Source organism: Scardinius erythrophthalmus (assembly GCF_964197995.2).
Source record: "Scardinius erythrophthalmus genome assembly, chromosome: 1".
In the NCBI taxonomy this organism is placed as follows: domain Eukaryota; kingdom Metazoa; phylum Chordata; class Actinopteri; order Cypriniformes; family Leuciscidae; genus Scardinius; species Scardinius erythrophthalmus.
In genome coordinates, this window is record NC_138221.1 from 1,559,950 (window position 1) to 1,586,378 (window position 26,429).

Genomic DNA, 26,429 nt, shown 5'->3' on the forward strand with positions numbered 1-26,429 from the left:
GGAAGAGTTTCCGTGGAGCATTCGGAGATTTTTTTTTTTTCCCTTAATTACCGCTGGGTGTGAATTGTGCTAAATAAACTGCCTTATCTTCTCTGAAAAGCGTTTCGGACATTCAGCTGACATAAAACAAGTCAAGTCAAGTCAAGTTTATTTATATAGCGCTTTTCACAACATAAGTTGTATCAAAGCAGCTTCACAGTAATAAATTAAAACAATACAGCAATGTTTGTTTCTAGTGGAATGTCCACGTTTGGTAATGCTGATCAATAGTATCGTTGATTGATTAATTCAATTAAATATCCCCAAATATCCCCAACTGAGCGAGCCAAAGGCAACAAACTCCTTTGGGGTCAAGCAAAACGTTACCGGACCAACTCATCGTTTTAATCATACACTCGATTTAATTATATAACATGGAACCGATACAACCGATATAGATATCATTCCACAAAGTGACGATGTCACTGACCATTACATGGTAACTTGCATATTACGTACTCCTGTAGTATATCATGCTGCACCGCGTTATCGATTAGGCAGAACAATCCTTCCATCCACCATAGATAATTTTTCAAATAGCTTACCTGATCTGCTGAGTGAACCCAAACAAACAGATGAACTTGAGGAATTAACTAGCACTATGAGCACCATTCTCTCTGGATCATTGGATATTGTTGCGCCCATTAGATTAAAAAAGGTCAGAGAGAAAATTAAAGCACCATGGTACAACAATACTACGCGTGTTCTAAAGAGAGAAACCCGTAATTTAGAGCGTAAATGGAAACAAACTAACTTAGAGGTCTTTAGAATCACATGGAAAGACAGTATGTCACGTTATAAAAAGGCCCTAAAAGCGGTCAGGGCTGAGCATCTCCGCAAACTAATAGAAAACAACCATAACAATCCTAAGTTCTTATTTAACACCGTGGCTAGACTAACAAATACACAGATGTCTCCTGAACAAAATATTCTGTTACAGTTTAGTAGTAATGATTTCATGAAGTTCTTCACTGAGAAAATAGAAAACATCAGAACCACAATTGTAAACGTTCAATCCTCAATCGCACCTTATAATTCAGCCTCAATTATCACCCCGCAAGAACAATTACAGTGCTTTACAACTTTAGAACAAAAAGAGTTAAATAAACTTATCACTTCATCTAAAACAACAACATGTTTACTAGATCCTATACCAACTAAACTATTGAAAGAAGTGTTACCTGTAGTGGAAGAGCCTCTCCTCAATATTATTAACTCGTCTTTATCTTTAGGTTATGTTCCAAAAACATTTAAACTGGCAGTTATAAAACCTCTCATTAAGAAACCACAATTAGATCCACATAATCTAGCAAATTATAGACCCATTTCAAATCTACCTTTTATGTCTAAAATACTAGAAAAAGTTGTGTCCAAAAGCAACTGGGCTCTTTCTTACAAGAAAATGACACCTATGAAAAGTTTCAGTCTGGGTTCAGGCCGCACCATAGCACTGAAACTGCACTCGTTAAAATCACAAATGATTTACTCTTAGCTTCTGACCAAGGCTGTATCTCAATACTAGTTTTACTTGATCTAAGTGCTGCGTTCGATACTATAGATCATACAATACTCTTAGATCGATTACAAAATTATACTGGTGTTCAAGGACAAGCATTAAGCTGGTTTAGATCGTATTTATCTGACCGCTACCATTTTGTTTATTTAAATGGAGAAAAATCTATCATAACTCCAGTAAACTATGGAGTGCCGCAGGGATCTGTGTTAGGCCCTCTATTATTCTCAATATATGTGCTGCCACTTGGAAATATTATAAGGAAACATGGAATTAGTTTCCATTGTTATGCTGATGACACTCAAATCTATATTTCATCACGGCCGGATGAAAACGCTAAATTATCCAAATTGACAGAGTGTGTTAAAGATATAAAAGATTGGATGACGCGTAATTTTCTTTTATTAAATCCAGACAAGACAGAGGTACTACTTATCGGTTCAAAAAACCGCCCACAAAACCTCTCACAATACAACTTTAACATAGTAGGATGTCCTGTTACTTCATCCTCTACAGTAAAAGACCTGGGTGTTATATTAGACTGCAACCTGTCTTTTGAAAATCATATTTCATATGTTACAAGAACAGCCTTTTTCCACCTTAGAAATATTGCTAAGCTACGTAATATGCTATCTGTTTCTGATGCAGAAAAGTTAGTTCATGCATTCATGACCTCGAGACTAGATTACTGTAATGCGTTATTAGCCGGTTGTCCTGCATCCTCAATAAACAAGCTACAGTTAGTCCAAAATGCCGCCGCTAGAGTTCTAACTAGATAAAGAAAATATGATCATATAACACCGATTTTATCATCACTGCATTGGTTACCTATAAAGTTCCGTATTAATTACAAGGTATTACTACTGACTTATAAAGCCCTAAACGGCTTAGCTCCAGTCTATTTAACGGATCTTCTATCGCCCTATAATCCATCGCGCTCTTTAAGGTCACTAAATTCGAGGCTTTTGGTCATACCTAGGATATCCAGATCCACCAAAGGAGGGAGAGCATTTTCACATTTAGCACCAAAACTCTGGAATAGACTTCCGGATACTGTTCGTTGCTCAGACTCGCTCTCCCAGTTTAAAACTAGATTAAAGACGCATCTCTTCAGCCAGGCATTCATATAATACTTTTAATCTTACAGTTAAATCCGACCTCTAGTTCATAAACGCCAGAGGAGAACTGGCCCCCGACTGAGCCTGGGTTCTCCCAAGGTTTTTTTTTTTTTTCTCCATTAGGTCACCTGATGGAGTTTTTCGGTTCCTTGCCACTGTTGCCTTTGGCTTGCTCAGTTGGGGATATTTAATTTAATTAATCAATCAACGATACTATTGATCAGCATTACCAAACGTAGACGTTCCACTAGAAACAAACATTGATGTATTGTTTTAATTTATTACTGTGAAGCTGCTTTGATACAACCTATGTTGTGAAAAGCGCTATATAAATAAACTTGACTTGACTTGACTTACCGCATTTATGAATTTATTTTGATTTATTTGTTGCGATATAAATAAGTGTTACGATGTGGTCAGCATGCACAAAAACGAGTACATTTTCAGTAACCAATAAACCGAAACTAAACAGCGTATCTGCGCATTGAAAGCCTGTCACTCAGAGCGCAGTTGTTACGGCAACGGACTGTCTTTGAGTGAGTCATAAACCATTCATTCACGTTCAAAAACGCTGATTGATTCATTAAAAGATAGTAATGAAACAAGGTTAATTATTTTTAACTTTGTGCTCCACTTTTCAAGGCTCAGCGGACCAGCAATGCGTTGCATAGGTAACGCTGAAGCTTCACTTAATAGAGACATATGGCATTGATTCAATGCGTGACTCACTGAGTTTTGTTTCCCGCGACCGCGAGTTCCTTGCGCTGTGGATGCTGACCAGCGCTGTCGCTGATGCCATTCATGGTAAATACCCTTTATTTTAAACGTTAAAAGGATGACAGGACAAATATTTAACTGTCCTTGTACACGGCAACCTTTTAACGAATATGACTTGAACTCAAATACAGATGCAGGTAATCGCACGCGCTCAGTCGATCTCTCTCATTCACTGTCTGTTTAGGCTTAAGTGCAAATCCACGAAGCCTCTGTAGTCTGTACAAATCACCATGATAAAACCATGATCACCACGTCTTATTATCATTATTAACTTATTTAACATTCAATACACATGCACGAAGTTCAAAACAAGAGGGGTATATCCTTATGAATAAAGAAAACACGTGAATATCGCGGTTGCTGCGGTTACTTGAATTCCTCTGCGGTTGGCTTGTCAGTAGCGCAGTACTGCGATATTGCGGTTATCGCGACAGCCCTATACAGTAGCAAAAAGAGTGCGTGTGTTGTTTAAATTGCTGTTTATAATATTTGAGAAGAAAGTCTGTCTAGCTTTGCCTAGTTCCATATTGAAAGCATGGAGGCTGTCTTTGTAGATGTTATAATGGACTACAAGTTTTGTCTTCCGCCACATGCACTCTGCTTTTCTGCCTTGTCTTTTCATATTTTGCATTGCTGTTGAGTTTCTCCAAGGTGCTTTTTGTCTGCCACTCTTCTTCCTGACTTTAACAGGAGCAATATCATCAATTACACTTTTAACTTTTGAGTTAAAAGAATCAAGGAGAAAATCCACAGAGTCTGCGGATATGCTTGGTGTTGAGGATATAGCCTTCATAAATAGTACACTAGTGTTCTCATTTAAGCATCTCTTCTTGACAGACACAGATCTAGCTTCAGTGGCAGGAGAGATCAATATATCAAAGAAAATACAGAAATGATCAGACAGCGCTACATCCTTAATAACAATCGATGAAATGTTTAGACCCTTACTGATAAGTAAATCTAGAGTGTGTCCACGATTGTGTGTGGGTCCATGTACATGCTGAGTCAGATCAAAAGTTTTTAAAACAGTTATTAACAGATATTCCAAAGACGTGTAGGCCTAATTCCCAAATGATATTTGCTTACATTGATAGATATCTTTAAAAAGAGCAGCTAGACCCCCACCTCTCTTAACAGCTCTGCAGACACTCATAAAAGTAAAGTTAGGAGGGGATGCTTCATTGAGGACTGTTGCACTGCAGCTGTCTTGTAGCCAGGTTTCATTTAGAAGCATAAAATCCAGGTTGTTTGTGGTCAATGTCGTTGACTAGAAGTGATTTATTTTTAAGTGAGCAAATGTTTAAAAGCGTTAACTTAACAGTCTTACTTGTCCCCACAGCAATCTTAGTTTGACTTGTAATAGGCACCAGATTAGTTTGGTTTGCTGTACAGCTATTGAAGGCCTTACACTTTCTATCTTGTAATAGAACAGCAATAGAGAAAGATACAGGCACACTGGGTTCCCGCTTGTTCTGTAAACATTTGAGAAAGTTACTGTTATCATAGCAGGGACCCAACACATTTTTGGTTCACCTCGAGCAGATGGAGGAGGGTGTGGGCCCTGGCGTTGTGGCAGAGGCCGAAGAGCTCTCACAGGAGGGGGAGGGCGAGCTGGGCCCGCAGGCTTTGGTGGTTGCGGTGCCTGCCGTTTTTTGTTTGAAATCTGGGGGCTCGCAGCAAAAGAGTGGGATAGTTTGGTTCCAGCATACACCAGTTCTTCCATTTTCTGTGAGAAGCACAGAAGTGGAGATGCTGGAGAGAGGGATAAAGTGTCTGGTGAAAGGGGCTGTTGCTCTGGTGTTATCGGAGGCTGTAATATGCTGACCTGGCTTCCCTGGCTGTTTTCCAGGAAGTCGTCCTTGGGTGCTGAATCTTGGAGCAGAGAGATATCAATTAGATATTGTCCTTTAGCACTCTTGAACCAAGTTTGTTTGGGTGGTGGCCATCCTGTTGAAACCGTTGTCTCTGACTCCAGAAAAGATTGAAATTGTCAATGAAGTTCACTCCTTTTATATTGCAGGTTTCTTGCAGCCATGTATTAAGCCCAAGCAACTGTGAAAACCTGTTTATTCCTCTTGCTGGAAGTGGTCCACTGATGAATGTTTGAACTTTCAGTCTTTTAAGTGTTTCAAAAAGTTCATTGAAATCCTTCTTAAGGAGTTCTAACTGCTCCTTATGAATGTCATTCTTCCCCACATGAATGATGAGTCGATTTGCAGTCTTATGTTTCATCAGAATGTTCTGAAGTTCCCTGTTTATATCAGAAGTTGTTGCTTGTGGAAGGCAGCACGTAGTTGTATCCCTGCTGCTAATGTTTCTGATTATGGAGTCCCCCACTATCAGAGTCCTGGGCTCGTCAGCGCTCTGAGCTGAGTGCCGCTGTCTGCTCGACCTTGAGCGCCAGTTAGCATCAGTCTTAGCTACTGGCTGATTCAGTCTGAGCTACTGGCTGATTCAGTCTGTGTTTGATCACATTCAACACGTTTGGGGATTCATTAGTACTTCAAATCTGTTCTCAAGATGTATAGGCGGTGGTAGGAGACCAGTGTTTTCAATCCTTGTCAGAGTCGAATCTGGGGTAAAGGATGCTACTGCGGCAATATGTGATGCTCGTGACAATCTGATGTCTCGAGTGCCTTTGGGTCTCGCTCCGTTTGTGTCATCGATTTGTAAGTCGATCGGCTTGTTTCTCTACCTGTCGAGGAGCACTAGTTTCATGGGACTCACCGGCTATATGCTGAGGATGTCCATGACGAAGCTCTGTTGTGTGTTCTGTCTGGTTTGGTGGTCCCTTAAGTAACTTTGTTTCAAGAACTGCAATCCTTTGTAAAAGTCTGTGGCAGTTAGTGCAGCAAGTAGATTCTTGAACCAGAAGAGGCATTTTCTCTCTTATCCTTATGAATGTAGGAAGTTGTGTTTTCCTTTCCCCGGAATGTAAGCTGGTCGGGTGAAAGAATTCTGCGTTTTTGTAGTAATCCAAATTTTGTCGTTTGAGCACTGTGCTGTTTGCTGAAGTTAAAATTAGGTGATAAAAGGAGATAAAATATAAAAGTATAGAAGATGAAATATAAAAGCGAGAGCAGTGCGCGGAGCAGTAAGCAAGAGCGTCCGAACAGTAGCTGAGCAGAAAGTCAAAAAAAGCTTAGCGCAGTTTCGTTCCGCTTGTTGGGCAACACTGTGGTGTCAGCACGACTGCTAACAAAATTTTGGTCGCACCAAATCGTTCGGTTTGTAATGCGTACTGAACCGAAAGCCTCATACCGAACGATTCAGTATGAATACGTGTATCGTTACACCCCTAGCCTGGACACGACGACAACGCAATCCTGAAGTGTCAACTAGTCTCTCCCCTGTGAAGGCCTCCCTCCCCTCCCTTTACCTCTGTATAGATTAAACGTTTCTGTATTAAATTTCTAAATTCTGTATTACAAATTTTGTAAAAATCTGTATCTGTATTACAAATTACAAATTCTGTATTACAAATTTTAAGGCCAGACAAGTAGTATGTTGAGGGTTGATTTGTAGGGAAGGACTACACGCCTGCGCACATATTCAAATGCATATACCTATAGACTGAACTCGTAATACGCATGTGCACACCATCAGTGTTCTCACGGGTTCGCATTTTTAAAGTTTGCGCAGAAAGAAATGAAGAGTTTTCTGTTAAAACGATGTTGTGTTAGCGGCCCCTAAGTTAATAACTAATGATCGTTGCGATGGAAGTGAATCAATAAAAACTAACTTTAGCTGGAAAATAACTTTATTCTAGAGCTGCTATAAAGCCAAAACAATCTCTGTTACTTTAATTTCCTATTATCACTGTAAAGCCACTTTGGAACAATCTACATTGTTTTAAGGGCTATATAAATGAAGATGACTTGACTTGACAAAATTACTCAAGTAACCACACACCGACACATTGCAGCTATTGAGCCTTCATCAGGGTGTGGGTAGCAAACACACTCAGAGTCCTTTTAAGCAGCAATTAGTTAGTCATGTGACAATCACCTGGTTACATAATATAGAATAGTCAAAAATCACAATAGAGAAGAAATTATTAGATAAATAGCGAAGACATATCTCACCAAAACATCCACAAAAAACACAATATAATATAACAATGCACTAAAGTGTAACTAACTTGATCTTGGGAAGCTGAAGAGGCTTGAGGGCTCTAAAGCCACAGGATTAGATTCTATTCCATCTAGAATCGTGAGGGATGCTGCTGAGATCATTATTCCGAGCATTACTCATATTATAAACAGGTCGAAAAGAACAAGGATACTTTCCCAATGACCTCAAGATTGCCAGAGTGATTCCATTATATAAGAAAAGGAGTGAACTAGACCCTGGTAATTATAGACCTGTCTCAATTCTCGGTTGTCTGATCAGTTTTGAACAGATTGATAATTACTTAAAATCACAAAACCTACTTTATGAGTTCCAGTCTGGCTTTCGTAAATCACACTCTATGGATTCCTGTTTACTGTTTCTAACTGACTATATGAAAAAGGAGGTAGATAATGGAAACTTCTGGGGCATGGTCATGTTAGATTTACCAAAAGCCTTTGATACATTCGACCATTGTGTTTTAAGTCAAGTCAAGTCACCTTCATTTATATAGCGCTCTCAACATTATGGATTGTTTCAAAGCAGCTTTACAGTGATAATAGAAATTAGTGTAACAGTGAAGTTGCGAAGATCATTAGTCATTAACTTAGGGGCCGCTAACACGGCACCGTTCTAACAGAAAACCCTTAACACGCTCCGGCCGCCCATCCACACAAAAAGTGCCTGGTGTCTCAAGAACGCACTCCTGAAATTGGTTTGAAGGAGCAAACGATTATCCATTTTCTCTGCGCAAACCTCAAAAATGCAGATGCCGCACACATGCGCATCACGTGTTTGGTTGATAGGTATGCGCGCAAATATATGCGCAGCCATGCAGTCTTTCACAAATCAACCCTCAACAAACTACTTGTAAGGCCTTAAATTTATAATTCAGAAATTGTCACGTCTGCGTAGCCATGCAAACCAGAATTATCCCAACAATGTTTTATCTGTATAGAGGTAAAGGGAAGGAGGCCTTCACAGGGGAGAGACTACTTGACACTTCAGGACTGCGTTGTCATCGTGTCCTGGCGCTGGTCCTTCATCAGATCTGGATACAGCCTGGATCCGGCGGACAGCGGTAAACCTCGGGATAAACAGAGAGACTAATATTAGCGTATACGCCATCCTTTTTATGATGTACCAAGTAGGGCTGAACGATATTCTGTTTTAACATAGACATTGCGATGTGCGAATGAGCGATAGTCACATCGCCAGAACATGCGATGTGAAGGGTAGTAGCACCCATTGTGTATTGAGAGAACGGTAGCACCAGGGTAGCACACAGTAAACCCGAGTTTGTTGTATGGCTTTTTGCTGGGGTGACTTGCATGTTCCGCATGCTTGCACAGTGATTGGTTCGCTGTGCCGCAGCTCACCACGCTCACAGCCAACATTCACTGGCATCCTATAGCTAAAAATGGGCGACAAAGAGGATCCGCCGCAAAAATAAAAAAATTATTTCGTACCAAAAAGAAAGTCAAAATCAGCTATTTGGGACTATTTTGTCTACAAAAAGGAGGATGTTGACCAAAAAGAGGTACTTTGCTGAAGTGTTATAAAGTTGTGGATGGTTGTCTTTTTTAAAAAGTATTTTATTTTTCGTATTCGCATTTATGGGGAAAAAACAATGTTACGTGACAGTTCTCCATTACGGACGCGACCGTTATGAAAGCGGCACTGACTGCTTTAAAACTTTCACAGAGACCTCAAACAGAAAGCACAAAGCCTTTCTTTAAAGCGAATTTCGTTTTGTATTAATTGTATCTTAATTTTAATCAGTGTTTCATTATCCAATTTCCTGGATTAAATAAATAAAAAGTAAATATAGCAGACATAATCACGACACGGCCGGCGCCAGCGCCTGAATCCATGAACCGAAACTCAGCATATAAGGTAGCCTACTCGCCTCACACACCTAAAAAAAATATATAAATATATCTATTATCTACAGAAATCTCTACTTTTAAATAGAACCATTCAAAACAAAAATAATGTAATCCGTATGAAAAGTGCATTTCTCTCCCACGCGATCACTACTGCGAAGATGAAGATCGTCAACTTCATCTTTACAGAAAACACTTGTTTACATCCTTAAAAATAGTCTTGTTTGCCGTAACCCGACCGACCCTGTCAATTTAGTTCCGACCCAATTATTTATTTTTTTCCCTTTTAGTCCGACCGACTTGCCGGTTGTAAACTTGCGTTAAGACCTTCCGATTTTTTTTTAACTCTTCAAACTACTAAAACGAATGCAATAAAATAATATTAGTTATTAAGTATTGTGAATATAAATTGCTTAGACCTACATACAAACATAAGCTACGTTCTTTTTTTTAAATAAAAACTCGTGGCACGTCATTATGTTTACACCATTGGTTTACGCATGTCACACTACGGCCTGCAGGCTAAGATCGCTTCGTTTCATTCACTGTCAATGGTTCGCGCTTGGTAATAATGGCTGCGGCTTTACTCTAAAGATTATTTCATTTTTATATGTTGTTGAATATGGTTTATTAAAAAATAAACATGTGAGAGCGTGTTATAGGCTATATGTCATGTTTTAGTCAGATATGACGACGCTACTGCAACACGCATCGCCGCAGATGAGAAGCTGAGCATCAACGTGCTATCGCAAATCAAAGTGAAAGTAAGTCGCAGACGCTTAACACACAATCATCTTCATTAAATGTAAAGAAACGAAATGATCTTACCAGGGCTGTTTCTGCTTTCTCTTATTGCGGGCTTTGATTCAGAAATTTTAGCTGTTGATCAATAAAATAATGTATCTCATAACTGTTGCTTTCGGTGACGTGCACTCCATTAAATCTGCATATAGCGGGAATTGAAGATCGGTTATATCCGCAAAAAAACAACAACACACATTTAGCCTATGTAACCAGGTGTAAATGGAATCGTTTTGATAAATCAGATTGCAATCCGATCTGAGAAAACGCAAAGTGGCCTGGTGTAAACAGCCCCTAGACATCGGTGAAAAATGTTCTCTCCAATACCCCTTTATATATATATTTTTTATATATATAAAAATATAGACCTACCTACCGACCCTTTTTTTCTTTTTTTTGCTGTTACTGCAAACCAAAATATTTTTAAGGATGGCCTTATTAATAAACAATTAAAATGTCTCATTGTAATATTTTACATATTCATAATCATTACTTTTGCTGGTTCTTTGTGACAGCTTTTAAGTGCCGTTTACATGAACGCGTCACTGCATCAGCACCGAAAACATAGAGACACTCTTTTTTTCGAATTCTGACGTATATGTTCTAATTTTGGAATAAAATATTAAGTGGCCTTTTTGTCACTTGTAATGAAGCTTGCTTAGTGAAATTATTAATATCATGGAATGGTAGGCTAATTATTGACTTTAGCCTGGATTGATGGCACGCAATATCGCGATATATATCGTTGGGAAAAAAATATCGCAATGTAATTTTTTTTCCAATATCGTGCAGCCCTAGTACCAAGTACATCAGGATTTATGGGAAGTGTTCCCGGTCCTTATTCATTAAAGTGACTGAGACTTAATATTTAGTTGGAAATTCTTTGCTTGCAATAACTGCATCAAGCCTGTGACCCATTGACATTGCCAAACTTCTGCATTCTTGTTTTGTAATGCTTTTCCAGGATTTCACCGCAGCCTTTTTCAGTTGTTGTTTGTTTTGGGGGGTTACTCCCTTCAGTCTCTTTTTTAGCAGGTAAAATGCATGCTCTATAGGGTTTAAGTCTGGAGATTGACTTGGCCAGTCTAAAACTTCCCACTTCTTGCCCCTGATGAACTCCTTTGTTGTTTTGGCACTGTGTTTTGGGTCATTATCTTGCTGCATGATGAAGGATCTCCCAATCAGTTTGGTTGCATCTTTCTGTAAATTGGCAGACAAAATGTGTCTGTACAGTTCATTTTGCTGCTGCCATCATGTTACATCATCAGTGAAGATTAATGAGCCCGTCCCAGAAGAAGCCATGCAATCCCAAGCCATGACATTACCTCCACCGTGTTTCACAGATGAGCTTGTGTGTTTGGGTCATGAGCAGATTTTTTTTTTTCTCTCCAAACTTTAGCCTTTCCATCACTTTGGTAAAGGTTCATCTTTGTCTCATCAGTCCATACAACTTTGCCCCAGAATGTTTGAGGCTTGTCTGTACTTTTTGGCAAATTCCAGCCTGGCCTTCATATTCTTCTTGCTAATGAAATGTTTGCATCTTCTGGTGTAGCCTCTGTACTTTTGTTCATGAAGTCTTCTGCGAACAGTAGATTGTGATACCTTCACTCCTGTCCTCTGGAGGTTGTTGCTGATGTCACTAACAGTTGTTTTAGGGTCTTTCTTTACAGCTCTCACAATGTTTCTGTTGTCAACTGCTGATGTTTTCCTTGGTATACCCTTTCAAGGTCTGATACTTAGTATACCAGAGGTTTCTTTCTTCCTCAGGACATTCCAAATGGTTGTACTGGCTATGGCCAATGTTTGTGCAATGGCTCTGATTGATATTCCATTTTATCTTAGCTTATCTTATCTTATCTTATCTTACCCATAGACAGCTCTCTGGTTTTCATGTTGGTTACTCGTCTAACTATAAATGCAGTCTGCACAGACAAAGCCAAAATCTGAAACTGAGCGCAGACATTCAGTGCTTTTTATTGTTTGAATAATCAATGTAATAGGACACACCAGGGCAACAAAACACACCTGCCAATCACATGTTCCAATACTTTTGGTCACATGAGCAATGGGTGGGTTCAAACAAAAGGTTATATCTTCTAAGTTGTGTATGTAAATATCTGGAAATAAAAGCTGAAATGTTGATCTCTTCCCTCATATTCATCTTTTGATGTCAAACCCAAATATTTTCAGTCTACAGAAGAATGAAATGAATTGCCACTGTTCCAATACTTTTGGAGGGGACTGTATATCTCCAGATAATAATAGGCAGATGCAAATTATCAATTCGACGCCATTCACTTGCCTTTTGATGCCACCTTTTCCACCTCTTCACAATCATGGAAATTGACATATCAATTTATAAAAAGGCATCAATTATCATAATATTTTATAGCTCATGTCTACTTTCTACCATTACATCAGGGCTCACTTTCATGTCCTTTCACTTTATATTTCTCTCGGTTAATTATTTTGATGTACTGAAAATTTTATTTAATATTTTTTTCTTTCATGTCAGACCTGATGGAAGTGAAGGAGGAGAGTGAAGAACTGAGTGAAGTGAAGGAGGAGAGTGAAGAACTGAATGAAGTGAAGGAGGAGATTGAAGAACTGATGGAAGTGAAGGTGGAGAGTGAAGAACTGATGGAAGTGAAGGAGGAGAGTGAAGAACTGAGTGAAGTGAAGGAGGAGAGTGAAGAACTGAGTGAAGTGAAGGAGGAGAGTGAAGAACTGATGGAAGTGAAGGAGGAGAGTGAAGAACTGAGTGAAGTGAAGGAGGAGAGTGAAGAACTGAGTGAAGTAAAGGAGGAGAGTGAAGAACTGATGGAAGTGAAGGAGGAGAGTGAAGAACTGAGTGAAGTAAAGGAGGAGAGTGAAGAACTGACATTTTTAAAGGAAAGAAGAGCCAAGAAATCTTACACCTGCACTCAGTGTGGAAAGAGTTTCACAGCCAAACAAAATCTTGAGATTCACATGAGGATCCACACCGGAGAGAAGCCGTTCTCATGTGATCAATGTGGGAAGAGTTTCAGTCGATCATCATGCCTTAATGTTCACATGAGGATCCACACCGGAGAGAAGCCGTTCTCATGTGATCAATGTGGGAAGAGTTTCAGTCGATCATCATGCCTTATTGTTCACATGAGGATCCACACCGGAGAAAAGCCGTTCTCATGTGATCACTGCGGCAAAACATTTCTTAGTGCATCAGTCCTGAAGACACACCTGACAGTTCATATGAAGGAGAAGCCACATTCATGTTTTGTGTGTGGAAAGAATTTTTCACTTCTGCTGTATTTACACGCACATCAGAAAATTCACACTGGTGTGAGAGAGTACATGTGCTTTGAGTGTGAGAAGACTTTCACTACAGCGGACAGTTTAAAACGGCACCAGAGAATTCACACTGGAGAAAAACCTTACAAGTGTTCACACTGCGACAAGAGATTCAGTCAGCCATCAAATCTGAACAGACATGAGATGATCCACACTAAAGTACAACCTTACAAGTGTTCACACTGCGACAAGAGATTCAGTCAGCCAGTACATCTGAAAACACATGAGATGATCCACACTGGAGAAAAACCTTACAAGTGTTCACACTGCGACAAGAGATTCAGTCAGCCAGTACATCTGAAAACACATGAGATGATCCACACTGGAGAAAAACCTTACAAGTGTTCACACTGTGACAAGAGATTCAGTCTGCCATCAACTCTGAAAACACATGAGATGATCCACACTGGAGAAAAACCTTACAAGTGTTTACACTGTGACAAGAGATTCAGTCTGCCATCAACTCTGAAAACACATGAGATGATCCACACTGGAGAAAAACCTTACAAGTGTTCACACTGCGACAAGAGATTCAGTCAGCTATCAAATCTGAAAACACATGAGATGATCCACACTAAAGTACAACCTTACAAGTGTTCACACTGTGACAAGAGATTCAGTCAGCCAGTACAGCTGGAAACACATGAGATGATCCACACTGGAGAAAAACCTTACAAGTGTTCACACTGCGACAAGAGATTCAATCAGCCATCAACTCAGAAAACACATGAGAGGATCCACACTGGAGAAAAACCTTACAAGTGTTCACACTGCGACAAGAGATTCAATCAGCCATCAACTCTGAAAACACATGAGAGGATCCACACTGGAGTACAACCTTACAAGTGTTCACACTGCGACAAGAGATTCAGTCTGTTAGGAAATCTGAAAACACATGAGATGATCCACACTGGAGAACAACCTTACAAGTGTTCACACTGTGACAAGAGATTCAGTCAGTCATCATCTCTGAAAACACATAAGAGGATCCACACTGGAAAACAACCTTACAAGTGTTCACACTGTGACAAGAGATTCAGTCTGTTAGGAAATCTGAAAACACATGAGATGATCCACACTGGAGAACAACCTTACAGGTGTTCACACTGTGACAAGAGATTCAGTCAGCCATCAACTCTGAAAACACATGAGAGGATCCACACTGGAGAGAAACCTTTCAAGTGTTCACACTGTGACAAGAGATTCAGTCAGTCATCATCTCTGAAAACACATGAGAAGATCCACACTGGAGAACAACCTTACAAGTGTTTACACTGTGACAAAAGATTCAGTCAATCAGCATATCTGAAAACACATGAGAAGATCCACACTGGAGAACAACCTTACAAGTGTTCACACTGTGACAAGAGATTCAGTCAGCCATCAAATCTGAAAACACATGAGAGGATCCACACTGGAAAGAAGCTGTACGCGTGTAATCAGTGCGGGTCGAGTTTCTCTATTAAAAGTCACCTGAATCTACACATGAAGATCCATGCAGTGGAGAAACCACTTAAACACAGTCTGAGATCACAGTAAGTTTATTTTCATGTGCTGAGCAACAAAGTCTCTTCTGTGTAAGTTAGGCACACATCACCCTATAGCCAAATCTCTCCTCTCCACCTTTAGCCGGTGTGTGGTGTGCCGGTTGTTGATTGATAGCTATTAACTTGTGTTCAACCAACGGTAATGTCTATTTTGTCAGTTCAGATCAATGCAAAAAAACACAAATTCGCTCTCTGACTACTGTTAGGGTTAGTAAGAATGACATCAGGATTTATGGGAAGTGTTCCCGGTTCCAGCTGACCTAATCTATACAGCCTAACATTGAATTATAGAAGTCTATAATGTATTATGTGTACGCTAGTCCAAAGAGATGTGTCTTTAATCTAGCTTTGAACTGACAGAGTGTGTCTGCTTCCCGGACAATGGTAGGAAGACAGTAGGAAAAGGATCTACCGCCAGCAGTCGATTTTGATATTCTAGATCAGGGATCAGCAACTCCGGTCCTGGAGGGCCACTGTCCTGCAGAGTTTAGCTTCAGCCCTGATAAAAACTCACCTGCCTGTATCTATCTAGTAATCCTGAAAACACTGATTGCCTTGTTCAGGTGTGTTTAATTAGGGTTGGAGCTAAACTCTGCAGGACAGTGGCCCTCCAGGACCGGAGTTGCTGATCCCTGTTCTAGATATTATCAACTGGCCGGAATTTTGAGATCGCAATAGACGTGACGGACTATAATGCGTTAAGAGCTCGCTTTTAGTACTGCGGAGCTAAACCATTTAGCGCTTTGTAAGTAATCAGCAATATTTTAAAATTTATACAATATTCAATAAGGGAGCCAGTGCAGTGTTGACAGAACCGGGCTAATATGGTCATACTTCCTGGTTCTGGTAAGAACTTGAGCAGCTGCGTTTTGGACCAGCTGTAGTTTGTTTATTAAGCGTGCAGGGCAACCACCCAGTAGAGCATTACAATAATCTAGCCTTGAGGTCATGAACGCATGAACTAATTCCGTACCTCCAGGTTTTCACGATTTTTTGTGTGATTTTTGCGATCAAAATGACTGATTTTGTGGTGGTGTAGCAAATTAGCTGTATGAAATATTAATAATCAATAATAACTGGTTATAATTGATTATGAATATTTGGATCAGTTAATATAATTAACTTACTGTCGTAAATTAATGTTATATTCAATTAGCCTGTTTGTCCCGTGAACACTCGGGATTAATTGTTTATTAACTCTAAGAAATGTACATTTCTGGGTCGTGGGAAATGTCTTTCTTAATTTACAGTACTACTAAGAGCAGAAGCAAAAATCTAAATGATTAGTGACTCCAGTTATGAGCTTGAGACACGGACAACTTTACGTGTGACATGAACAAGATTAACTAGTCTAAACACTTAAACTACTCTAACATACACACACATACATGCATACAGTTTACCAAGGGAAAGAGAGCTGAAGCAGAATACAGGAAAGCAAGAAGTTATAGCATTGTTTGAAATTCAGCAGATCAACAGCCTTGAGCAAACCATCAGTTTAGTTCTAACATGCCCTTCTTCTTTAAAGGGGTAAGGATACTTCATGTATCAAATAATGAGACTAAGTTTGAAGTAAACTGTCCTGATGCAATTTGTTGAGGCTCCAGTTGATCTTTGCTGATGTGGTCTTGATGAGAGAGAACCAGTGGTTTCCAGAGTATCTTTGGTGAATGGAAAGACAAGGCCGCAGCCTGGCACAAGCTTGGGGGTCCTTAGAGGCTTCTAGTTCAGCATCATCTTCACGTCAGCATTTCAGAAAGGGACTAAGCGAGAGCTAAGAGCTGATCAGTGACTTTAAAGCGTGAAGATGGCACAACCTCTGGAGGTGAAGCCAATGAGAAGATTTCCCTTTGGAAGGGAATTTTACGACCCATTGTCCCTTTGAACATGCAATTTGATTGGATGTTTAACACAAGAATCTTTAAGATGCTTATAATACTAATGCGTCACAAAGTTAGCAGAATGTAATGTAAATTAACAAAACAGGGATGAAGATTGGAGTTTATAGATACCAAAAATGCCACACATTTGATTTGGTTAACCATATTATCCAAAGTCTGAAATATGAACCCAATATTTTACAAGAATACAAAAGACAACCACATTAACCTTCTGGGGTCTAATGTGTTTTTGGGGTCCTTGAGATGTTCTGACATGCCCTGACATTTTTGCTTTTTTCAGTTGCTTATAAACATATTAATGGCAAAGGTGTAAATTCACTCTATATAGCACAAACAGGGCTACCATCATATGTGAGCACCATGCATGTACATGTTTGTATTTTTGAGAGAATAATGTTTATGCATGGTTATTGAAAAAACTAAAAACTAAAGTTTCTGAAATAAGGCCATAAAACACATTCTAAATATGTGTCAATAAGACTTTTGACTAATGGATGTCGCTTAGAGTTTTTTCTTCAAAATGATGTGGAAATGATCCTGCCTAATTATTCACATAACACAATGCATTGATTTAAATTTTGCAAAACACTTTCTGTCTGGAAAGACAATATGCGGAGTGGGCGTCAATGATCATGCATATTTAGTGGTTCGCACCTGGAGACAATGGGGCCCGCATACTTAATTAGCCATTCATTCAGGTGTGTCACAAGAAAGAATGCAAGAGCAACAGTTGGAAGCATCTCAATTATTTATTTTTTTTCCACAAATTGTGCTTGCAAATTGGCCTATAATATCAAAAGGAAAACGTCTCTCCAAAACCTCTCCCCAAATTTGTCACTAATAAAACACAATAAAAAATTATTTTAAAGAAAAGGCTTATATTTGCCTTTTATTAGTTTGTTTACATCTACCTTGTATTTTTTTTTTATTAAAAAGGTTACAATTACAACAACAATTCAAGTGTAATCTTTCTTTGTAAAAACTAAAGTATACATTTTATCATACATATTCAAAGTTAAGGATTCATTACTTGAACATAGCCTAGGCTACATTGGAATAAACACTATAACATATTATTTGATTATTTTTCACAAAACATACTATATTTAACATATGAGCAAAAATTGGCAAACAAAAGCTTATTTGAGGTGGCAGATATTTTACAGTAAAAATGTATAATCTATCCAAAACTAATCAATGAAATGTTGTCTTTCATATGTCTGTAACATAGTAACTTTCATTTTTATTATAAGAAATATAAATGTTAATTTGCAGTTTAATACGTTGCTTATACAAATACATTTTATTTCAACATATTTCACTCGATTTTTACTCAGTAGTCTATAGCAATACAGTTTGCTAAAAGCGAAACATTCACATACAGAAACGATTCAAATTTAAACAGTCTTTTACCAGTTGTGGTAAACAGCGGCATCTCTGCCGTTCATTCATTCATTCATGCACAGATACGCGCCGCACTTGAGAATGAAAAAAAAACTGAGGCTACTACATTATTCCATAGCCTCGGATCTGTTGCTCCTCGTACTTCTGAGGTAAATTTTCCATTATAGTATTATTCCTCACAGCGCTGCGAGACGGTGTAAACAAGTACAATGATCTGATGTGTTTTCTCGAGCTGATATGGGGGCGTTCACAGTTTGCAGGATTGCCTCAGTCATTTGCGTTTGAATAGCGCGCGCTCTCCGGGGCGGGTTCACATTACATCTGAATGAGCTCTAATTAGCTTGACTGGAATCGCTCTCTTTTAATACAGATTTCACAAGCTGAGAATATTTGTTTTTTATATAAATTACTTCATTTAAAAGAAGAGAATTCAAGCTTCATGCTTGTGTGTCTGTATGTCTGTTTGACTGAGTATTCGCTGAGTTATGGTTCTTTTTCGGACGCGTTTCAGAATTGACTTCACTGGCAGAGAGAAAGCAGAACTCGCATCATGTTTATTTTTCTTTATTTGGCGAAAAGCACAACACTTTGTTTTTATTGTGAGTATACACAAAAATAATACACACTTAACAGGATCGATTGATGTATAACACAAGCATATAAGATAAAAAGTATATATATATATTTTTTTTTTCACTGATTAGGAAAAAAACGAGCCTATCGCGCCGGTGCGATAGCCGACCTCAGGGGGTTAAAGGAAAATCATGAGATCGGAAAATTAGATAGATGTTTACACATTCCTCAAATGGTTATAGAATACATAGAATTAACAGGGTTTATTTCTCTTTCTCAGTGAGAAGTAAGTAAGAGTCGCAGCTTTCTGGACATTCTTTTGGATCGTAAAATCCTCTTATCAGTCTCTGTGTGTCCTGTAACGAGACACCGCGTTCTGCCAGTGTGTTAGCTTCATTTGGGATGTTAGTTTTTGGGGGACGTTTCACAGGCATTTTGGGAGAGTGAGTTTGCTGGATTATTCATTAAATAAATTGATTGGTTCAGACGCTACAGTGGTAATTTCCAGAAATTTGTGAAAAAATTTGCGATTTTTATATTTTATAATTAGGACATCACACTTACCATAACAGTATTATGTCAGATGCAGAATAGTCATACATGACACAAATCACAAACAAAATGCATAAAGCTTGTTTATTTAGGTCTAATCAAATTCTCATCAAATTAACTTTTAAGACAACCTATGGGCAATTTTTCTACCTGACCTATGTAAATATTAACAGCAGGTGTATTAATTTATACTGTAGAACTGTGTGTAAATCCTGAGTGGAGGGGTCCTGAGCTGCAGTAGGCGACCAGTTACTTACAGTGCGGCGTTTTGCAAGGCGTCCCCACTGCGTTAAGCTACGCAATACGAAGTGACCGTTCGAAAGGGAACTACTCGGTTACTATCGTAACCTCAGTTCCCTGAGAGTAGGGAACGAGTATTGCGTAGCCGGCCGCACTATAGTAACCTGGCAAGTTGTCGCTTCAGTCGTTAAACCTGCTAAAATCATGGCGTTTTTCGGGGACTAATATAGGCTAAGGCCGCGCCCCCTTGGCAGGCTCTGACGTGTAATGGCGTGATGCTGGCTCATTTAGAATAGTAATTAGGCATAATTTAGAAATGTATAATTGTAAATTAGCAGTGAATGAATAAAAATTTTCGGCAGGGAGACTACAATGCATTGCTTGATGCGATACTGTAGTAGACGATTGCATAGTTATAATTTTGTCCCTGATATAATCAATCTTATAAGTGTAGAAGTTTATAAAGTCATTACTGCTGTGCTGCTTGGAAACTTCTGGACTTGAGGATTTATTTTTTGTTAGTTTAGCCACTGTTTCAAATAAATACCTAGGATTATGTTTATTTTCTTTTAATAGGGTTGAAAAATAAGCAGATCTAGCAGCTTTTAAAGCCTCTCTGTATGCAATCGAACTCTCTTTCCATGAAATGCGAAATACCTCTAGTTTTGTTTTCTTCCAGTTGCGCTCCATCTCTCTGGCTGCTCTCTTAAGGGCCGAGTGTGCTCGTTGTACCACGGCGTTGGACTATTTTCTTTAATCTTCTTTAAGCGCAACAGAGCAACTGTGTCTAAAGTGCTGGAAAAGAATAGAAGAATAGAATAGAATGAGGCATTTATATAGCGCTTTCATATGTACTACTGTACACCCAAAGCGCTTTACAATCATATCAGGGGTCTCTCCTCAACCACCACCAGTGTGCAGCATCCACTTGGATGATGCGACGGCAGCCACAGAACAACGGCGCCAGTGCGCTCACCACACACCAGCTACAGGTGGAGAGAGGAGAGAGAGTGATAGAGCCAATTCAATGTAAGGGGATTATTAGGAGGCCATGATTGGTAAGGGCCAATGTGTGGAATGTGGCCAGGACACCGGGGTTACACCCCTACTCTTTACGAGAAATGCCATGGGATTTTTAATGACCACAGAGAGTCAGGACCTCGGTTTTACGTCTCATCCGAAGGACGGGATGCTGATGCTAAGCTATCTGGGATGCTGAGATGATGAAACTGATCAGGAAGATTATTGATAAAGCAATCTTTAGTGGCAGAAGTGATAGGTCTAACATATTTGTAACATGGAGTCGGCTTTGCAGCCTTGGCTAAATGAAGTTTACACAAGACTAGATAATGATCTGAGATGTCATCGCTCTGCTGTAGAATTTCAACGGCATAAATCAACAGATAATATTAGATCTAGAGTATGATTACGACAATGATTAGGTCCTGACACGTGTTGTCTAACTCCAATAGAGTTTACAATGTCTATAAATACCAATCCCAATGCATCTTTTTCAACCTGCGTGAAGTTGGCCCCCCACCCAACGCAAAACGTCTTCAAACTATGCTCAATCGTTTGTGCTCCGTTTGTGCTGGTTTGTGCTGTAAAATTTTTCGTTTGTGCTGTTTCGGTTTTTTAGATATTAAAAAAATATTTTTAGGTCATTCTGAGGTCACTCAGCCCCCCCACATGCTCCAAATTCACCCAAAATAGTCTCGTTCGTTTGTGCTTCGTTTGTGCTGGTTTGTGCCGGTGAAATTTTCGTTTGTGCTGCGTTGGGTTTTAAAATATCAGAAATTGAATTATAGACGATGACGTCACCAGCCCCCCCACATGCTCCAAATTCACCCAAAATAGTCTCGTTCGTTTGTGCTGGTTTGTGCTGTAAAAAGTTTCGTTTGTGCTGCTCCGGTTTTTTAGATATTAAAATAATATTATGTGGTCATTCTGAGGTCACTCAGCCCCCCACATGCTCCAAATTCACCCAAAATAGTCTTGTTCGTTTGTGCTTCGTTTGTGCTGGTTTGTGCCGGTAAAATTTTCGTTTGTGCTGCGTTGGGTTTTAAAATATTATACATTCAATTATTGTTGATGACGTCACCAGCCCCCCCATATGCTTCAAATTCACCCAAACTATGCTCAATCGTTTGTGCTTCGTTTGTGCTGTAAAAAGTTTCGTTTGTGTTGCTTCGATTTTTTAGATATTAAAATTATATTTTTAGGTCATTCTGAGGTCACTCAGCCCCCCCACATGCTCCAAATTCACCCAAAATAGTCTCATTCGTTTGTGCTGGTTTGTGCCGGAAAATTTTTCGTTTGTGCTGCGTTGGGTTTTAAAATATCAGAAATTGAATTATAGATGATGACGTCACCAGCCCCCCCCACCCCACATGCTCCAAATTCACCCAAAATAGTCTCGTTCGTTTGTGCTTCGTTTGTGCTGTTTTGTGCCGGTACAATTTTCGTTTGTGCTGCATCTGCCTTTAAAATATTAGACACTGAATGAAAAGCGAATTATAGACGGTGACTTCACCAGCCCATTAAATGACGGTGACTTCAACCAGCCTGCATCTTCGTGAACGCACCACAGAGAAATTCACATTTCATACATACGCAGAGAGCAGTCTGTTTTCTTTAGTTTTGAATTGTTCTGTTTAAAAGTAGACATGTCTGTGATGCAAGTAGGCCTAGGCGCTGAGTTTCGGTTCATTTATGAGAACTGCAGTTTAGGCGCCGGCGCCTCTATGTCCTGATTATCTATTGTCTGATATAGGCCTATTTACTTCTTATTTTGCCTATTAAATCCTGGCATTTGGTAGATGAAACAATGATTAAAATTAAGATACAATTAATACAAAACGAATTTCACCTTAAAGAAAGGCTTTGTGCTTTCTGTTTGAGGTCTCTGTGAAAGTTTTAAAGCAGTCTTTTAGTGCCGTTTTTAGAGCGGTCAGTCCGTAACGCAGTTCTCCGTCCGTTACATTGTTTTTTCCTCATAAATGCAAACACGAAAAATTAAATAAAATGGATAATTTATATTCTGCGGAGAGACAACGCTTCTTCATCCAGTAGGTAGGCTAGTATTACTTTTGGTTTGCGCAGTGTAATTCATAGAATTACAAAAAAAAATGTGTTTCCCTCATAAATATAAAACGCATGAGTAGACTGATATTTTTCTAATGTCTGGACTCCTTTATTAAGGGAGAAGCCTATGGATATATAACAGACGTTTCAATATATTGGTATTAAGTGCATTTTCTGATCATTTATATGCGCAAATGTCAAGTCCATAACGCTGGAATTGACCAATTTTAAAGAATTTATCCTCAACTATTTTTGTGGTGTAAGTCTATGTATTTTATAATGTTAACTTCAAATAATAGTGATATGAAGATGTAGTAGCATTGGATCTGGACTCTGGAGTTGGAAGGGGTGTGTCGCGATTCTGCCTTCTCACACCGCAACACAGGTCCGTGGATGGAGCGTCGGGATTTCGGTTTCATATTGCATATTGTTACAGCCCTAGTCGTTTTAGAAATGTTAAGTTCTACTTCTGTAGTTATTTTGGTGAAAGTAACTGGAGTAGCTAATGCATTACAATTCTGAGACAGCCTTTATTGTAAGGTAAATAATTACCTTTAAATAAAAGTAATAAAGTAATCTGTAATGTATTACAGTTTGGGAGTGCTGCTGATATTGTGAAAAATGATTAGCCTATAAATAGATATTTTCATATAATTAATATTTTAATGTTTTAATATAATTCAAATGTAATTTATTCCTGTAATGTCAAAGCTGAATTTTCTGCATCATTACTCCAGTTTTCAATGTCACATTATTCTTTAGAAATCATAAGATGTTGATTTTGTGCTCAATTATTATTGGTGCTCACTGCTCAGTTAAGAAAGGCTCATATTTTGTATTGTATTTTGTATTATTTTAATAAATATTGTTTTATTTTGTGTGTTTTTTTATGTTTAATATTTTTTGTGGAAAATTAAATTTTTGATAAATTTTTCACTTTTGATTAATTTAATCCGTTTCGGTCTTACTTTGTTACTTCAACTAGCTACTGTAAAAAAAAAAAAAAAAATTATATATATATATATATATATATAATATATATAGGCTTATATATATATATATATACGTTTTGCAGCACACACGAAGACAAACGATTGAGCATGTTTGGGGTGAATTTGGAGCAGGTGGGGGGCTGGTGAAGTCACCGTCTATAATTCGCTTTCATTCAGTGTCTAATATTTTAAAGGCAGATGCAGCACAAACGAAAATTGTACCGGCACAAAACAGCACAAACGAACGAGACTATTTTGGGTGAATTTGGAGCATGTGGGGGGGCTGGTGACGTCATCGTCTATAATTCAATTTCTGATATTTTAAAACCCAACGCAGCACAAACGAAAAATTTACCGGCACAAACCAGCACAAACGAATGAGACTATTTTGGGTGAATTTGGAGCATGTGGGGGGGCTGAGTGACCTCAGAATGACCTAAAAATATCATTTTAATATCTAAAAAACCTAGGCAGCACAAACAAAACTTTTTACAGGACAAACCAGCACAAACGAAGCACAAACGATTGAGCATAGTTTGGGTGAATTTGAAGCATGTGGGGGGGCTGGTGACGTCATCAACAATAATTGTGCATTCAATAACAATAAGAATGTATAATATTTTAAAACCCAACGCAGCACAAACGAACATTTTACCGGCACAAACCAGCACAAACGAAGCACAAACGAACGAGACTATTTTGGGTGAATTTGGAGCATGTGGGGGGCTGAGTGACCTCAGAATGACCACATAATATTATTTTAATATCTAAAAAACCTAGGCAGCACAAACAAAACTTTTTACAGGACAAACCAGCACAAACGAAGCACAAACGATTGAGCATAGTTTGGGTGAATTTGAAGCATGTGGGGGGGCTGGTGACGTCATCAACAATAATTGTGCATTCAATAACAATAAGAATGTATAATATTTTAAAACCCAACGCAGCACAAACGAACATTTTACCGGCACAAACCAGCACAAACGAAGCACAAACGAACGAGACTATTTTGGGTGAATTTGGAGCATGTGGGGGGCTGAGTGACCTCAGAATGACCACATAATATTATTTTAATATCTAAAAAACCGGAGCAGCACAAACGAAACTTTTTACAGCACAAACCAGCACAAACGAACAAGACTATTTTGGGTGAATTTGGAGCATGTGGGGGGGCTGAGTGACATCAGAATGACCTAAAAATATTTTTTTAATATCTAAAAAACCGAAACAGCACAAACGAAAAATTTCACAGCACAAACCAGCACAAACGGAGCACAAACGATTGAGCATAGTTTGAAGACGTTTTGCGTTGGGTGGGGGGCCAACTTCACGCAGGTTCTTTTTCATTATCTACATGTATATTAAAATCACCAACAATTAAGTCAAGTCAAGTCAAGTCAACTTTATTTATATAGCGCTTTTCACAATACAGATTGCATCAAAGCAGCTTCACAGTATTAGATAAAATAGTACATCAGTGTTTGTTTCTAGTGTAAAACATCCACGTTTGTTAATGCTGATCAATAGTATTGTTGATTGATTAATTAAATTAAATTAAGTATCCCCAACTGAGCAAGCCAAAGGCAACAGTGGCAAGGAACCGAAAAACTCCATCAGGTGACCTAATGGAGAAAAAAAAAAACCTTGGGAGAACCCAGGCTCAGTCGGGGGCCAGTTCTCCTCTGGCGTTTATGAAGTAGAGACTGGATTTAACTGTATGATTAAAAATATGATATAAATGCCTGGCTGAAGAGATGCGTCTTTAGTCTAGTTTTAAACTGGGAGAGCGAGTCTGAGCAACGAACAGTATCAGGAAGGCTATTCCAGAGTTTTGGAGCTAAATGTGAAAATGATCTCCCTCCTTTGGTTGATCTGGATATCCTAGGTATGACCAAAAGCCTTGAATTTAGTGATCTTAAAGAGCGCGATGGATTATAGGGCGATAGAAGATCCGTTAAATAGACTGGAGCTAGGCCGTTTAGGGCTTTATAAGTCAGTAGCAATACCTTGTAGTTAATACGGAACTTTATAGGTAACCAATGTAGTGACGATAAAATTGGTGTTATATGGTCAAATTTTCTTGATCTAGTAAGAACTCTAGCGGCGGCATTTTGGACTAACTGTAGCTTGTTTATTGAGGATGCAGGACTACCAGCTAATAAAGCATTACAGTAATCTAGTCTCGAGGTCATGAACGCATGAACTAACTTTTCTGCATCAGAAACAGATAGCATATTACGTAGCTTAGCAATGTTTCTAAGGTGGAAAAAGGCTGTTTTTGTAACATATGAAATATGATTTTCAAAAGACAACAATTAGAGCTTTATCTGCAGCCAGTACTAACATCGATAGAAAATAAGCAAATTCTTTGATAAAGTCTGTATGGTGCCCTGGTGGCCTGTATACAGTAGCCAGCACAAATCTAAAACGTGATTTATCATTTACACTATACACTCACCTAAAGGATTATTAGGAACGCCTGTTAAATTTCTCATTAATGCAATTATCTAATTAACCAATCACATGGCAGTTGCTTTAATGCATTTAGGGGTGTGGTCC

The 26,429-nt window shown here is 38.8% G+C and overlaps 1 protein-coding gene across 2 annotated transcripts in view; it reads left to right on the forward strand.

The window, feature by feature from the left end:
* The window catches only part of LOC308690689 (uncharacterized protein), a 33,672-nt gene that overhangs the window by 3,710 nt on the left and 3,533 nt on the right, over positions 1–26,429 (forward strand). The window contains exons 2-3 of one of the 2 annotated variants that reach the window (XM_081365330.1): positions 12,760–12,933; positions 12,993–15,112. In XM_081365330.1, coding sequence (XP_081221456.1) covers positions 13,065–15,112 — 2,048 coding nt within the window. In that variant the 5' untranslated portion in view covers positions 12,760–12,933; positions 12,993–13,064. Of the gene's footprint in view, positions 1–12,759; positions 15,113–26,429 lie in introns of both variants that reach the window. The other variant, XM_081365329.1, reaches the window with a different exon arrangement.